This window comes from Mytilus californianus, unplaced genomic scaffold (genome assembly GCF_021869535.1).
Source record: "Mytilus californianus isolate M0D057914Y unplaced genomic scaffold, xbMytCali1.0.p SCAF_3, whole genome shotgun sequence".
Taxonomy (NCBI): Eukaryota; Metazoa; Mollusca; class Bivalvia; order Mytilida; family Mytilidae; genus Mytilus; species Mytilus californianus.
The window spans coordinates 66,428,458-66,446,466 of record NW_026262679.1 but is presented as its reverse complement, the minus strand read 5'-3'; the positions used below and the strand labels follow the sequence as shown (position 1 = coordinate 66,446,466).

At 30.9% G+C, this 18,009-nt stretch overlaps 1 protein-coding gene across 2 annotated transcripts in view; it reads left to right on the top strand.

The window, feature by feature from the left end:
* The window catches only part of LOC127733111 (uncharacterized), a 58,427-nt gene that overhangs the window by 14,251 nt on the left and 26,167 nt on the right, over positions 1 to 18,009 (top strand). For both annotated transcript variants that reach the window (XM_052242395.1, XM_052242394.1), the window contains exons 6-17: positions 634 to 692; positions 1,940 to 2,055; positions 2,908 to 3,106; positions 4,092 to 4,172; positions 6,910 to 7,073; positions 8,753 to 8,852; positions 9,716 to 9,859; positions 12,330 to 12,435; positions 13,229 to 13,329; positions 15,220 to 15,309; positions 16,772 to 16,845; positions 17,411 to 17,504. In XM_052242395.1, coding sequence (XP_052098355.1) covers positions 634 to 692; positions 1,940 to 2,055; positions 2,908 to 3,106; positions 4,092 to 4,172; positions 6,910 to 7,073; positions 8,753 to 8,852; positions 9,716 to 9,859; positions 12,330 to 12,435; positions 13,229 to 13,329; positions 15,220 to 15,309; positions 16,772 to 16,845; positions 17,411 to 17,504 — 1,328 coding nt within the window. The remainder of the gene's footprint in view (positions 1 to 633; positions 693 to 1,939; positions 2,056 to 2,907; positions 3,107 to 4,091; positions 4,173 to 6,909; positions 7,074 to 8,752; positions 8,853 to 9,715; positions 9,860 to 12,329; positions 12,436 to 13,228; positions 13,330 to 15,219; positions 15,310 to 16,771; positions 16,846 to 17,410; positions 17,505 to 18,009) is intronic.

The following is an 18,009-nucleotide window of genomic DNA, read 5'->3' as shown; positions in this document are numbered from 1 at the left end:
TAGTGAAATATGCAAAGTCAATACCCCCCCCCCCCCCCCCCCAATATATAACTGTCACAGTTATTATGAGCTATTGTAATCATGTGTAGCAAGAATATCAAGCAAAGCAAGTTCCTTTTAAAATAAGTTACAATCTTATCAGTGGAACATTAGCTGCTTGGTGTTATTCAAATCTACATCCAGGGGCCTCAGTCGCCGAGTAGTCTAAGTAGTCGAACTAGTGTATCACTAGCCAGTCAACACTGAGGTTGTGAGTTGGAATCCTGCACGGGGCAGGTGCACTCGACTCCAATCTTAATTGACTAGGATTGTCAGTTTTCCTACCGAAGGTCAGTGGTTTTCTCCAGGCACTCTGGCTTCCTCCACAAATAAAAACTAACCGCCACGAAATAGCACAATAGTGTTAAAGTGACGTTAAACACCAATCAACCAATCAACCAACCAATCAAATCTACATCCATTCAATCAATCCATACAATAAAGCATATGATAACTATAAGATGGGACTTATTTTATGTTATTAAATTTTTATTTTTTTTTTAAATTTCACACATTCAATTACATTGAAAGGGAGAAAAGGATGCAATATCTTTAGATATACATCATACATCCATATCATTTTGTTTTCTTTAGGTGCAATGTCTAAAACCCTCATCGACAACTCACAGCTGGTGGCTGAACTAGATGAAAAGGTTTGAATTTTTTATTTGCCTTTAAAAAAAAATGACCAAACTAAATATTTCAGAGAAACGTTTTAAATATTTTCTATTAGTTTCATTAATTTCAAAGGTGTAATGTAAGTTTTGTCCATCACTTTGTGTCTGTTTATCATAATTTAAAAAAAAATGCCACTGAAATTGCTCTGCCTGTTGCATCAAAACTTGTTTTTGAATCTGTTAATGTCTTGATTTTTATTTAATTACTGTCCTTGGATATAAAAGAATTTATAAAACTGACAATTTTCTGCTGCATTGACAGACTTTCTTGAGATATTGACCTAATATCTACCTCATAATTATGCCACAGCTCCAAATGGGGTTTAAACTGGTTTACCTCTCTACCATAACACCTCATCAACTTCAAGTTATACTGTAGATTCACAAAGTATTGCGTGCATGTATTATTGCGAATTTTGTAGAATGGACTAAAATGCGAGATTAATTATTGCGATTTCAGGAAAATCTGCATACAATTATGTGCATCAGATGTAAGAAAGAGAGTTCTTATTATTGCGATACTCATTCAGTCGCATTATTCGCATTAATAAAAACCTCGCAATAATTTCTGAATTTACAGTAGCGTCTTGATATTAGGCACCAAGCTCCATTTGGATAGGTCAATTACAGTGTAACACATTTTCAGTTCATTCAATATTCTACTTCCATTTTGTTGGAATTTTATATCTTTTTAAAAAGTGTCATGCAGATATACAAACTGCTTGTCATACTGAGTAATTGAACATTGCATATAAAATAAGGAGATGTTGTATGATTGCTAATGAGACAACAGCAAGACATAAGAAAACTATAAAAATCATCTGATCCATACAAAGCACAAAAACAGGTCCTTAGAGTACTGCATACTTTTGACCTTATTATGACTAATGTCTTGCAAGTGACATGTTTACCTCAATTTGAGGTTAACTGAGCAGTCTGCAGAAATACTAATTACATTTTAAATAAAGTAGTACAGTTTAAGTAAGAAGGTTGAACTTGAGGTATTTGTACAAAATACTTTTTTGAATTTTATGATGACTAAAATAATTGATTGCATCCCTTGTAAGGATAAACAAAACAACATATAGTGACCTTCAAATATAGAATAACAAGCTATGAATAGAAAACAGTCAATTATTGAACAAAGATAACTCTTTACCATCTGATTTCCAAATATATTTCTGCAAGCGTTTTGTAACTTTACTGCAGTTTTTCATTTTTAGGAATTTAGAGTGTTTAGATATGCCTACATGTGTGCCTCATACCCTGTCTTGGGTGCACCTGACCCTCCATCTCCACAGACCCCTCCACTTACTCCAACAGGTCAAGGAAATATTAGGTAAGTCTGAATGTCCTGATTTTGAAGTAATGTTTAGAACCATGGAAACTTTATTCATAGATGATAATGTTAGATAAATATTCATATGAATGAAAGAAAATATCTGGTAAAGACCAAAAAGACAGCAACCCAAACGACACAAAAAAGACAGCAATCCAAATGACACATAAAAAGACAGCAACCCAAATGATACAAAAAAAAACAGCAATCCAAATGACACATAAAATGACAGCAACCCAAATGACACAAAAAAAAATACATCTAGAGGTCAGTATCAATAAGCAAATTTAGAACTGAAAGACAAATATCAATTTTTTTTTATCTGATTACAATCTTATCTATAATTGAATATATATATATTATCTCACCTTACAAAGGCTTGAAGATATTAAACCTTGTCTCTGTCAAACAGTCTTTACTGAATTACTTTTTTTTTTTTTTACATATATAGAAATGTAATCAGTTTGCAAAACAGACATCTTATGGTCAACCTCAAAGAAATCTATACGACAAACTGGACATTGTCCAATTGTTCTGTATTATGACAAAGGTTCTAATTGTTATCATTTTAAAGTAAAATGGGTAATATTTTCAGCCTTTTTTAAATTTTTTTGGTCAAAACTGATTTAGCTACTGTTTGATTACATATATACAGAAAATATAAATATCTTGAAGCAACACAAAATTAATTAAGATTTTTAGAAGGTTTTTCTGCAACTTTAAGACAGCTGTACGGCATAGGGTAAATATGTGTAAAATTGCACTTTATATGTTTTTATTTTTTTACAGCAAAAGTCAGATATAAATTTTTTTTATAATATAGAGAATCAAATTATAACATATATTTGACAGGATCCAGTTCAAAGATTTAAAGTCACAGATAATGAGAACACAATCTGGTGACGATGTAGAGGATGAGACATCAATTGTTCCTGCAGAAACACTCTTTGAATTGTTAAGACGGGTATTCAGGCTAAGTCCCAATACATTTTACCAGTATGAAATATATATAAGGAATTCCTATGGCAAAAGAGATGCTGAACCAAACAGAGTGAGTGCTTAGGAATTTTATAAGTTGCTTTAAAAAAAATGAAAACAACACTTATAAATGTCATGCGTCCGAAGCACTTTTCTGGATTTACCTTCATTAGCAACGCTCAAAAGCCGAATATTTGAAAGCCAAAGATGTATAAGAACCAAAACAGTTGAAGAGCTATATTACCAAAAAGGACATTAAAACAATAGCATTGAATTAAAGGAGATGTGGAGTACAGGTAACTGAGTCAGAAAAAAAACCACAAAAGATATCTGGCATTTTTTAAGGTCACTTGCAAAGTTCATGTGACATATTTTATTATTCCAGCTGTTTGAGAAGCTCTTGAGTCTTTGCTGAAGAAAAATTTGTGAATTCTAAATGTACTTTATAAGAACTTAATGAAATGAAAGCAGTTGGGAATCAAGATCTTAACATGATGAAAGTTAAGGAAAATGATTAACCTTGGTCTAAACATGCCCCGGATAAATATAGATTCTACCACAACATCGGTGTGATACGATTTCTTGCCAGTCGAGACAATTAAGTTTTCAAATTTTAAAAGTGAGGCTTGACGAGCAAATACTTAGAATTTAACTGTCAAGAGTGAAGAAATTTCATATTGCACAAAATTTTGTGGTAGAATCTGTTTCTTTGATGATTTTAAATGGTATGCAGACCAAATTAATCCTTCTTTTCCAAGGATCTGCAAAAAGATGATTTCTTTCTATGTAAAGTCATCATGCACGGTCACCTTTTTTCATGATAGGAAATTCAGAGGAAAGCAAGAAAAGAAGATGTCATAAATGAATTTCGATCAAGAAGAAGTGGATTAACTAAACCACAGGTTGATTAGATAAAAATAATAAATAGGTCAGGAAAAGGATAAATTAGCCAAGAATTAGAGAAATCAATCTATACTTATCTCGTTTCCTCCATGATTAAAAAGATCAGTGGCAAAAAGTGACTGATGGTCATTGACTTGTTTTTTTTTACCTTTCAGATTTTGGCAGAGGAATTAGTTGGACAGTTGGCTTCACTTGAAAACAATAGCAATCCATATTACACACCAAAACACTTCATGGTATGTTACAAATTTATAGTACTATGAGAATTGTATAAGCATCTTAAATAAAGGCAACAGTAGTATACTGCTGTTCAATAGTCATAAATCGATTTAACTGAAACAAATCCGGGTCACAAACCAAAACCGAGGGAAACACATCAATTATAAGAGGAAAACAATGTAACAACATAAACACTGAACTGCTACAAAAACAAACGCCAAAATACATAGAAACGACTATTTAATAACAACTGCCATATTCCTGACTTGGTAAAGGACATTTTAAGAAAAAATGGTGGGTTGATCCTGGTTTTATGGCTAGCCAAACCTCCCGCTTATGAGGCAATGTTAAAAATAACGCTATCAAAAATGGCAACATTACATGACAGGAATACATTACCACTAAACACAAGAACACTCAGGACAGAGACATACATAAATAAATAATATAATAGTACATTACAACATGTAAACCACAGAATAACAACGGACACCTCTCATTTACACCACAGCTTAAAACTTATCATTTTATAAGATGTTTTCTATGTTGACACTATGAGATAACAATTTGATTGTACATCTATTATTTCCCCTGCTGATATCAGTTTTGCAGTTTATATATTGAATATAGAATATTTCACTTCATCAGTTATTTTAAATGCTCTTAAAAAATATTTGTTAGCTTTTGTGACCTTGACATTGCAGTGTTTTTCCTAAAGTTTGATCAAGAAATGAAAATTTTGTAATCTTTAGTTTTTGCATAATCTTCTTGAAGAAGTGCATTTTTTCTTTTCTGGTGACAGTGTAGTCAACAACAAATGTCAAGATAGGTATGGCATTATCTTTCATGCAATTTAGATTCAGGCAGTATTTGAGGCTCTGTCCCCTCAGTCATTCTTCAGAGACTTTAAAATTTTTGCATTGCTGAAATGTAAATTTTCAGACTTAAAAAAAGTGTTTTTTATATGTGATGTCATTGGGCATGGTCACCTTTTTTCATGATGTCACAATAGGAAATTTAGAAGAAATCAAGAAAATTTGACATCATAATTGAATTTCGACTTATCATTTGCCTAGAACAAAGTTTTCTCTAGAGATGACAAATATTTTTCTCACAATGATCGAGAAACATGAAAAAGCATGAAAATTAGAGAACTGTTGTTTAATCATCCATTCACTTCAATTTGGAAAACTATCTGCCTTTTTCATGCTACAGTGACTTTTAAAAAAATATCGATCAAAATAAGGTATGAAAATTGAAAGAAGTACTTACACTAGAACACTGTTGCATTAGCACCCTACGTTTTAAATATGGTAAGAATACGAAACACCACCCCTTATTCATGCTTTTGTTACTTTGGAATGTTTACATTGTTCAGATTTTTGAAAAGGCTTGTCTGTTTAGAAGTTCTTTTACAAGATCTTTGTTGATGCACCCATTTCAGTTTCAATTAGAACTGTAGGTTCTGTTTCTTAGTCATGTTAAATGACTTTAAATTTTTTACATTATTCAAATGCTTAGATTTTTTTAAAACTCATTACTGTGGATTCATTTATTTTTTGTTGGTATCGAATTTAGTTGAGTAAGAAAAATTGTATATATGTGGACATTTGCTTTTGTGGTTTTGACAAAGTCTGCATACTAACCTATAGAAAAATTTTACCTCATTAAATACTAAAATTTGTAGTTCACTTGTACCCAGGAAATCCAGAAAAATTGGTATCCCACAAATAATAATGAATCCACTGTATATGAAAACTGAAATCATGTTTCTCAATTGCAAAGATATGGTGGGGCCCAATTTTGTATTCTTATTAAGATAAAACTGTTAATCTTGTTTAATGTAAAGATTTGTCATGTCAATTGAACATTGTTTAATGCAATGATTCCCGTTAAATGTCAGTTTTATCAACTAACTGTTTATATTTGACTACAAAGTAGCTGACAGTTTTAGTTTTTACATATTTTATTTGCAAAATATCATAAAAAGGACTAGACACAAGTTAGTCCAACTTAGATTTTTTTCCATCTTAAATACAACATTAGTCAATAGAATTTCATAGCATGCAAATATCAAATTTATTATTACACAATTATAATCAAACATCTGTTATTTAAGAGACATATTAACAAACAATATAGAAAAAAGGAAAGATAGGAAGAGAAAAAATATGCATGTGTGTGTGTGTGTGTGTGTGTGTGTGTGTGTGTGTGTGTGTGGATCACTACATTCAGATTATACACATGATTATGGTCTTTTTAATATAATCAAACACATTTCTAAAAATTTCTTCATTTTGCTCATTTGTCAGATTTATACCACCAGATGTTATAAATCTCTAGATCCAACACAAGGTCATCTGGAAGCCAACTAAGACTATTCCTAAGAATGTGATGTAAATTTGAATATAAAGGACATTTTAAAAAGAAATGATCAGAATCTTTACGGGGAAACCCACAGCGACAAGATGGATCTGATACAATATTTATTTGAAAGAGATCAAAATTAAGTAGCTGACGCATATCTATAATTCAACAGTTTTATTAGTATATACAGGTCAAATATATCATTTTAGAAAAAATTTGGTCTTTAGTTTTTCTTATTATCTCTTATAGTTTAAATGTTATTCACTGTCTGTGATTTCAGATGTGAAATAGTATTTTGTTTCTTGTAATGGTTATTTTGTGGTAGAAATTCATTAACTTCTCTAAATGTTTAGAGAAAATTTAATATATTTTTCATTCTATACTTAGACACAGTTTGGATATGACAGATGGCAGAGGAAAGAATTCATTCACATTGCAGAACTGATGAGAAAATTTTGGCATGTTGCCCATCCACATAAACGTAACAACCATATACAGTTTCTACAGACTGTTCATGATGATTATGTAGTACTCATGGAGAAATTGTTGAGGTTAGCAAAAATTTTAGTTTGAACCTTAGTCTACAGTTCTGTAATGACTGCTTAATTGAAAAGTCATTTTGAAATTTTCAGTAAATTTTGCTGAAAATTACTTTTTCAGAGGCATAAAATAAATTTCCATAAATCTTGATCATGTAAAATGAAGTTTAACAAAATAATGTATACTTTTCTTTATACTTTTCTATCAGCTTATATAGATTTAAAGAGGGGTTATCTTTATCAATAATGCACATATGATTCCCTTCTGGTTTTATTCTCTTGTAGACAAATTCTTTGTTTTTTTTCCTGTTCCAAAATTAGTTGCAATAATTGTATCCATAATAATTAGCTCTGTCAGGGTAATCAATGAAAAGTAAATAATTTAGGAAATATCTTATTTGAAATGGAGATGCTTTCACAAAAATGGTGATTCTATGTGTTTTAATCTGTGCATAGATAATTTGAAGGGTGAACCAGCACTGAAAAATAATCCTGGAAATGATAAATTGTAGGCGTCTTTTACATTGGGATTTGTTAATTTTAAGTATGTTTATTTGTCATTGACTAGATTTTCTCATTAAATGTAACCTTATAAGGTCAACATTTTCTAGGGTTTTAATCACATGAAAGGTTGTGAGTTTGAACCCTGTACATGGCAGGTGCTCTGGACTCCAATTTTAATTGTCAGTTATCCAGTGGGAGGTTGTGGTTCTGTCCAGGCACTTCAGCTTCCTCCACCAATAAAAACTGACTGCCACGAAATAGCCAATAGTGTTGAAAGTGACGTTAAACATCCATCAATCAATCAATCACTGGCTTGATAGCTATATTTTCTGACCACATCTCAACCTTTGAGAGCACAAACATATAGTGCAGTAAGGTGCTCATTCATTAGATCCTATATATACATGTTATGTCAAGCAATTCATAAATGATATAGTTTACACTCAGATATTCAAGTAACAATATGATATGTCTGTGTATGGGGTATAACTGTACTCTATCAAGAAAACTATTTTAGTGAAAATTACATTAGTCGTGAATGAATCTACTTTAAACTCAGAAATTATTGCGATTTTGGTGGAAAGGACAAAAATGCGTACTTAATTATTGCGATTGCAGGAAAATCTGTATACAGTTATTTTTATCAGATGTCAGAATGCGAGTTCTCATTATTGCAATACTCACTGAATCGCATTATTCCCATTGATAAAAACCTCACAATAATTTCTGAATTAACAGTATCAGTTGTAAAAAATAACAGTTCCAGTATAAAAAGAACTTTATATTAAAAACTGCAAACTTGAATTATGTGTTATTGGTTCTGTGTTTGTTTGACAATCAAAGATTATGTGATTTATGAAATTTATGAAATAATGCATGCCCACGATGAATATAGAAAAAATAGTTTAAAGATCTGTTGACCTTATGATAAAGAAAAAATTGTTTGATTTGAAAAATATAGATAGATTTAACTACAATTATGGATATAAGAAAACTCCAATTTAATTTTAAAGTATTGCCTAAATGTTTTTCATTGCTTTATACAATGCAATGTTTAATTTTAAGTATCCACTGCAAAACAAAAGCAATCTATACCCTTCAGTGCTCAAGAGAACTTTGATTTCAATTGAGTTATAAAGCTTTAATATATATATTGTGTGTATATGTGTAACCTGTTCCTATTTTAGGTATGAATCAGCCTATAGACAAGCTGATAATACACAAACCACACTTTTGTCATCAGCATCGATCAGACTTCTGAAAGAATTTGGATTACGATATGGAGTAGTAAGTATTAGTATATCATTTTCTTTGTGACAACACATTTAATTATTACATGTATATAATGATATGCCATGCATCATACCACATCATAAATCTAATACTGTGGATTCATTATCATTCGTTGGATACCAATTTTCGTGGATTTCGTTGGTACAGGTGAATCACGAATTAAAATGTTCAATGAAGTACAAATTTCTATCAGGTTGTATGCAGACTTTTGCAAAACCACGAAATCATGTATCCATGAAAAGGCAAGTTTTCCGCAATCCACAAAAATTGGTACCCACGAAAATAAATGAATCCACAGTAGGCACTTTGGAAATTTAGTGGTTCTGTATAAGAATGCAGTCAATTTTGAAAATAAGAAAAAATGGGTAAAAAATCTTATGAATTTAAGTACTTTGGATGTGATTTAACAGCACATATATAGTATCTTTGTAGTGCCAATAAAACAACATGCTTATCAAAAGTGTACTATTACTGATAGATTTTATTCAAATAAACCTCTCCAATGCAAATTACCATATAGAGACCTTTCAGGCCACATTTAATATTAACTAAATTAAAGGGTGCTTAATGAATGTTGTCCTTTTCTTTAAAAAAAGCTGACAATTATGAAAGTACATTTTTACAACCTTTGCCAAATGCATGTTAAACACTTATTAAGCTTACTGTGTTGAATTGTAACAAATTCCTTATGATATTGTACATATTTTGTACTGTAATCAATTATAATTTATAATTAATTCTTTAAAGTATTAGTAAAATTGGAAGATACCATAGACTTCATTGAAATTTTGAAATTAACCAATTGTCAATTTCCAACTTCAAAAATATGATTGTTATAAAATTACCAAATTTTACAGGGAGAGTTGTACAGAAGAATAGTCTATCTACGATACTTGGTTGCAAACTTTGATCCTTCTGTCTGGTTGATTCAGCATTGTATTTTTGGAGTGATATTTGTTTTAGAAATTCTGCCAAACCGAGAAGATATGGTCAGAAAAGAGGTTAGAAACATTTAGAAAAAAATGATTTTCATTTATAGTGTATTTTGGTACAAGAAAGTAGATTGAGACAAAATGTGTTACAGTTAATGGGTATTTTGGTACAAGAAAGTAGATTTAGACAAAAACGTCTTACATTTATTAGGTATTTTTGTTCAAGAAAGTAGATTTAGACAAAATATGTTACATCTCATACTTGTTTCAGTGATTGATATAAAGTTGTAAAGATATCACATTAGAAATTCAAACTATGTTTTTTGTCTCCTATTTTACCAAATTTCATGTATTAAAATCAAGCAAATCTAATTTACTAACTTTACAGTTATTTTTTAGATAAGTTTCATAAAGAATGCTCAAACTGTTAAGCTTAGAAACCCATACACATTTGAACAAATATAAAGCTATAAAATGAAATTGGCTTAAGAAAGCAGCAAAAAACACAAAAAGCAAAGGAACAGAGCTTTTATTGCTGTTCTTCATCTCAAAGACACACTGAGGCCTTCAACACGGAGCAAGAACTCTCACCTCACTGCAACTTTAAAATGGCCCCTAGCGCCAGTTTGAGACCAATTCCTTGGAAACTGACAATAATGTCACTACTGTGATTTAAAGAACTAAGCCATAGAGTAATGTCAATAAAATAAATCTGGCACACATTCACCATTACTTCTTTTTATAGTTTATTGATGACAAGATTAAGATGATGAAATGTTATCCATTATGTAGACACAATAATAGAATAATAGAAAATACACAAAAAGCCTTTTAAATCAGGCATAATTAGTTTCAATTCATCTTCTTTCACTATATAAAATTGATTGAAGAAGATAAACAAGAAGTATTTTTTAAGGTGTTTAAGTAATCAATTATTGATTTATGTTTCCTTGTTCTAAGTTGGCAACAGACTGCAAAACACTAGTAACAGATGTTAAAGTTTGATATATTTTCTCATAAACTACAGTAGATAACAAAATGTGTAATTAACATTAATCATGATTTAGATAAATCCTTAGTAATTATATACTAAATATGTTGTTATTTTGTATCATATTATTTATTGAAGTTGACACTGATTTCAAATTAAATATGTTACTAGTGGGAGTCAATCAAATTAGTTCATTTTTCTTGAAATAGTGTTGGTTTAAAGCATTGAAATGCTAAAAAATACAGTTTAGGATGTACTAAGGTCAGGTTTAGGAATTTTTGTCAGCTGTTCGGACTCCTTGGTTTTTTCCTACGATACAGGGTAAAATATTTTGCCCCATAACACCATAACACCCATTTTTCTTTTCATATAAGACTTCAATAAAGTCAATAAATTAAATACCAATGCAAATATAAGGTAAATGTCCAAGTCAGCCTTTTCCCGCCTTTTTAAAAAAATTAAATATCTCGAAAAAGAGCTCTATAACCTATCAATATTTTTAGCTTATTTTGTTCCTTAACTAATGCTCTTCTGACCCTTAGTATCAATTTTATATTGTAGATTTTTTAAATTTCTGCTAAGTACATCCTTAAGATTCTTTCTTGAAAACTTCTCACAATGAAGTTATAGAAGTAAAGTATACGTACTGTCACACCTGCTTATTTATTGATTGTGCACAGTATTTTTTTCATGACAATCCAATGCCCTTATAAGAAAGATCGTTGACTTTTATCTAGACATTCTATATAAATATATATATATATATATATATATATAATAAGTATGTCTGAACCAGTGACAACTCTTTGACAGATTTTATCCAGGGGATCACCAGTGATGGTGATACAAGGCTGAAAACACATTCTGTATATATAATTTGTCTAAATAACAGCCCAACAATGTTAGATCTGTAAATTTGTTCTTCCCTGGCCGGGATTCGAACTCATGCTACTGAGATATCGTGGCACCAAATCACGTTGCACTATGCCCAACGCGTTAGACCACTCCACCACCTAGGCTCATCAAAAATCAAGCTTTTGGTGGACGGGTGTTACCTTTCCTCGTCAGTTTTTATCTAGCGTCGTACATAATATATAAGGCATGAAGATGGAATATTACAGATCAGCTGAATTATCTATCGTAGAGGATTTTACAAATTAATGTACGATGCAGTCACAGAAATAATTATATTATAAATACATCTGAACCAGTGACAACTCTACGACAGATTTTATCCATGGGATCACCAGTGATCGTGTTACAAGGCTGAAAACACATTCTGTATATATAATTTGTCTAAATAACAGCCAAACAATGTTAGATCTGTAAAATATATATATATTATTATTGATGGCTGTTTTTTTTGTCAGCTTGATTAAAGTTGAAATAGTGCAGTGTTCTCAAGTTCATGTCATCATAAAAAACAACTTTTTACAGAATATCTTTTTTTCTATTAATCTATACATTTTTATAGCTGCCTAAGTGTGAAATGATTTTTTATACAAAAACTATATGAATTCAAATAAAAAAAGTAACTTACCTTTTCAGTTAGAAATTCTGTGTGACAGTATCAAGAAGCTACAAAGCAAAGCACTGACAACCTTATCTAAGATGAAGAGTGTTTTCCCTGATAATAAGCCTTCAAATGGTATTGGTTAGTATTATGTTGTATTTAATAGTACCTTACTTTATAGTATAGCTATGTAGTTATTTCTTACTTCCTGAATTGACTTTAAAATTATATTAATCTTATAAAAATCATATGGTCTCCAGTTGAATTCTAAATTCTAGATAAAAATTAATTTTATTTTATTCATTTTCATTTTACTGTGACTTAACTGTAAGTGTTGCTCTCCACCTATTGCAGTTTATTCAAAATTCTGACCAAATCCCAATTTGTTTTATCAAACCAAACTGTTCATCTGTGCAATTCAAAAATTACTTCCTATCACCTTTAGCATGACAATTACAATAAAATTTGTATAGAAATTGTAAGACTGATTATTCATAAAATCAATGAAGTAGAATTAAAGTCTTATAGGATTGTAAGTATGCTTTTATCACCTTTCATTTTCACCACTTGACTTTTTCTACAGCAGTTTGTTAAATTTTCTGACCAGTTGAACAGTTTGGTTTGATAATATAAATTGCAATTTGGTCAGAATTTTAAATAAACTGCAATAGGTAGAAAGCAACACTTACAGTCAAGTCACAGTATCAGCAGGCAGTGTTGACATTTTCCCATGATATTTGTTACGAGTACTTTGAACAGAGAAATTTTTGTTTTTAATATATCTCTACAAGAAATTATCAGACATATATAGTGATCTTCTTGTTGGTAGGTGTGTTCATCTGTCTATTTATTCGTTGTCATGATTTTGGTTTATGCTGAATAATTTTTCATTGATAGACTAATTAAATAAATGTATAACAACATTACATTTTAGATATGCTAATAAGCCTGATGGAAAAAACATTGGAGGCACAAGTTCATCTGAAAATTCCAAAGGTTGAATTGCTTGATGATCTCATTATACAGTGTATAAAGGTAATTTCATCTTTTCTATTGTGTTCTAAAACAGACAATGAAATTGAAATAAAAGATAATATAGGCAAATTTTCTTTATTTTCACTTGGTGTACTTTTAAGATTTTAAAAGAGAGGTGAAAGATCCCAAAGTCGAAAAGAGAAAAATAGGACAGGATTTAAGTTGTATAACCGTAAGTGAAGTAAATATTTTTAAATAAGCTCAGCAAGCCTCGCCTTTTAAGTGTCAGTCTTTGTAAGAATCATGCAATTTAGAAAAGTTTCAAAACATGGCAGAAAAAGCACACCGACCTAACCATCCTATTTTGAAGTTACCCTCATCCTAAGTTAGAAATGGTAGGTCTTTTGTTTCTGCATGTCTGGTAATTTGAGAAATCTCTAGATAACTTTTGGTTAGAATGATAGCAAATTACTGAGTTAGCTCTCCTTAATTTTTATTTTCTAGTGCAGTTCAACCATATTATATCTTGAATTACCAGAACAGGAAAAGGAAACGAATGTTATATTAGTGCACCATTATACAATTTGAACATACATTAATGTCAACTTGAGTGTGTTTTTGTTTGTCATGTTTTCACCACTGCCTGATTCTTAGGCAGATTGGCACTTAAATATGAAAATTTAACTGCTTCAAGTTGACAAATATCATATCACACTCATTGCTGTGGCAGAATCTATATTTATCTCCCTTAGATAACAGAAATGAATGTTTTATTCCACTCCTTTCTTTGATTACAGAAAATAGAATGATCAGGTACATGCAATTTCTCATATCCCCTTAATTTTATAATTACATGGCATAAATTATGATAAATAGTACATGTATATCAATCATTATTTATTTATAGCATGACATGTTATTTTTCTGTTCTGATTATATGCCTGAAAAAAGTTTAGACATAATCTTGACAATGGTTTCGCTGTGTTATAAGCCTATAAACCCTATATAAACAAGGTTTTAAGTTCGCAAGGTAGACAGGATCTTAAGAGGGGAATATGATGTTTTGTTCAATGTTGTGTTGGATAGTCTCAACCAATAAAATATTTATTTAGCTATCATTTTTTTCATACAATGAAATAATATTGTTTATCACATATTTTGTACTATGTACGGTAAAATGTACGATTTTTCATGTCCAATAATGGCCAGAAGTCAAAGTTGGTTATTTGTCCTCAGGGCCAATATCCATATTTGCCCTCAAATACCCATATTGATCCCCAGAATTTAACTTCCCCTTAACCTGTCAATCAAAAACAATAAACAAGATTGCATCTTGAGATGCAGACAATAGGGAGAGGTTTCTGCAAGTTTCAAGTAACGTTGCCAGTAAATTTATTGACGAAATGAAAAATGAAAACACAAAAAAGAAGACTCAAAGTGACTTGAATTGAAAATATGAAAATAAATTGATAAATAGATCATTACATGGCATTTTCCATATTGGCCCTGGTATCAGCCCTCGATCCATATCAGCCCTCTGGCTTGAAATGGGAGTCTAGGGCTGATACCAGGGCTAATTTGGAAAATGCTGTGTAATAATTTATAATTATTTTGAAAAGCAATGCAATATGTTGTGTAGCGGGTAACCTTAAAGTTCCCTGGTATGCACACCATGTAAAATCACTTGAAAATGACAATGTTATTGGTAGGTTAATATGGTGCTTTTGGCTTTTTAAGAAAAAGAATTGCTGTGTTGTTGTGATTTAAAAAGTTTTTCTATACTTTGAAAGGGTTATTGATGAATATTATCCCTTGTAAAAGATTTATAGTTACAGTATAATACCCTCCTTAGGACAATATTCACCAATTTTAATGCATCAACCCAATGTTGTTTATCATGATGGAAATAAAATAGATGATTCATCACTGATATATATTTATTATTATTAGGAAACCTTTCCACCATCTTATGAGAAAATGAAGCTTGTTGCAAAAACAGATTTGAAACAGGATAGCAATGGCTACCTTACTCCATCACTGGTATAGTATATTTTGAAAAAAATAACAAAAAGTAACAGGCTTATAATTTAGTATGCCAGACAGGAGTCTCTCCTTTAGAAATAAACTCATCATAGATACCAGGATTGAAATTTTGTATGCCAGACATGAGTTTCATCTAAAAAGACTCATCAGTGCGTCTCGAATCAAAAAAGTTAAAAAGGCCAAACAAACTACAAAGTTGAATAGAATTGAGGACCAAAAATTCCTAAAAGTTTTGCCAAATAGAGCTAAGGTAATCTTTTCCTGGGGTAGAAAATCCTTAGTATTTCGTTGTCCTGAGCATGCATAAAATATTTGCCACTGGAAATTAAGCAATCAACAATCAAACAAACCTTAGTAATGCCACTCAAACCAATCTGGTCAAGAACAAACTCAATTACAAAGTCGAAGAACACTGTAAAAACCAAAATTTTTAATCAAGTTGTGCCATATCTGGTGAAGGCCATTTGTGTCCTGGGGTAGAAAATCCTTAGTATTTCAAAAGACTCATTAGTACCACTCAAACCAATCAGGTCAAAAATGAACTCAATTACAAAGTATAAGAGCACTGTAAACACCAAAATTTACAAAATATTTGTGCTATATCTGGTGAAGGCCATTAATGTCATTGGGTAGAAAAACCTTAGTATTTTCAAAATGATTTTGACATTTTATAAACAGTAAATTTACAGAAAATGACTGCATCAATGATATTTCATGTACTTACAGGAGTGCTACATTTACAACTAAAAACAGTTGTTTGTTAAGATTGTAGAAATCTTATAATTTCTTGTTTACATGGAATTAAGGAATCTATGAAATAATTTACAATGTTATCACTAAAAATACCAGGATGTAAGCGCACAAATTTTTGTAGAATGTACTTGAATCTGTCTTGTCACAATACAGTGCTGAATCAATATTCTAGACAATTGTTAATTATAACCCCCACTCCAGCCTAAATTGCAATCACTTAGTCCATCTGTCAGTTCATCCTTGAACAAACATTTTCATTACACTTTTCTTAGATATTACTGAACAGAGTGACTTTTTATTTGGTCAGGAGCTTAACAGTGATTAGTTGAAACGTTTCTCGTTTCTCGGTTTTTTATATAGATTAGACCGTTGGTTTTCCTGTTTGAATGGTTTTACACTAGTCATTTTTGGGGCCCTTTATAGCTTACTGTTCGGTGTGAGACAATGCTCCGTGTTGAAAGCCATACTTTGACCTATAATAGTTTACTTTTACAAATTGTGACTTGGATGGAGAGTTGTCTCATTGGCACTCATACAACATCTTCTTATATCTATTATAATTTAAATCACACATATACGGTACTTATATTACATGTATTTCATTCATATAGAAAACAAATTTTAATCTTTTTTTGGTTATTTAAAACTTTTTAACATTTAGCTTATATTTCTAGCTGCATTAAATGAAATACATTTTTTTCTTCAGTTGAATATGGTAATTGGTAAAATTCGAGACGAAGTTAGCCATTACAGGACGTATTATCAAGGGACATTTAGCAGGTAAATTTTTATCATTTCTGTAAAAAGTCAAAAGCAAACATAAAGAAAGAATGAAGATCCTATAGAGAGTATATATTAAAAAGATATATATTAAAAAAAAAAGTTTTAGGAAATATGAAGTTTTTTACAAAAATTTGATAATATTAAATTTTTATTCAATAAATATGTATCATATGTATCTTGATCGATAAAGTAGCTGCTTAACATGTTAATGAGATATGAATATATATCTGCTTCGAACTAGACCTACACGCTTAGTTAGATTTTACATTTGCTATCTAGCTCACAAGGTGACAATCCTCAGAAAGACATCTTCCCTTTCCTAGATACATTTTTTTTTATTCAGAGCTGACCTGTCTTTGTCCTTACTCTTAAATGAAGACCTTCCTTAGCTCTTGCCCAGTTACAAGTTTACACTCATTGTGAAACATTGAACAGTGAGTTTTTTTTTACTCTTAAAATTTTGCATATTCACTATTGTCTTATGTACATCACACTGCTTTTATAATATAAAAATTAGTCATGAAATTTTTTGGCATATTTTGTAATATTGTTTTTGTTTCAGATATTGTAATGTCACAGAACTGGCTGCACAAAGTCTTTACACTCTTTTTATGGATGATTTACAACAGTTTTTCAAAGTTTATGATGCTCAGCCTGTGAGTTCATGTAAAACATTTAGTGTTCATTACATTTCTAAATTAGAAAAATTGAATACATATACCGCTAAGCATAAAACCCTGTCAGATTTTCTGCGACTCTGAACACCAAGTCCAGGATCCACACATGTTTCCAGAGGGTGAAACTTAGCCAAGTTTTAAGCAACATTCTCAATTGATGATACTTAATTTTTTCTTTAATTAGGGCCCCGCCTAGTGGCGGGTCGCCCTATAGTGATCAATCTGTGCTTCCGTAACAAATTGTGTCTGCTCTATATCTAGAGAACTGTTAAAATTTCATGATTTATACTTGACATGTATATTAACCAACACCAGAGGGGGTGTCATAATGTTTGTACAACTTCCTAGGTCAAAGTTCAAGGTCAGCCGGGCCCACAGAGATGGCTCCCATCTCAATGATGTCTAGTTAACTCCTCTTACAGGTCTCAGCCCTGAACTTCAAACTTTCTAGAATGTTTATTATAACATTGAAGCTGTATATCTT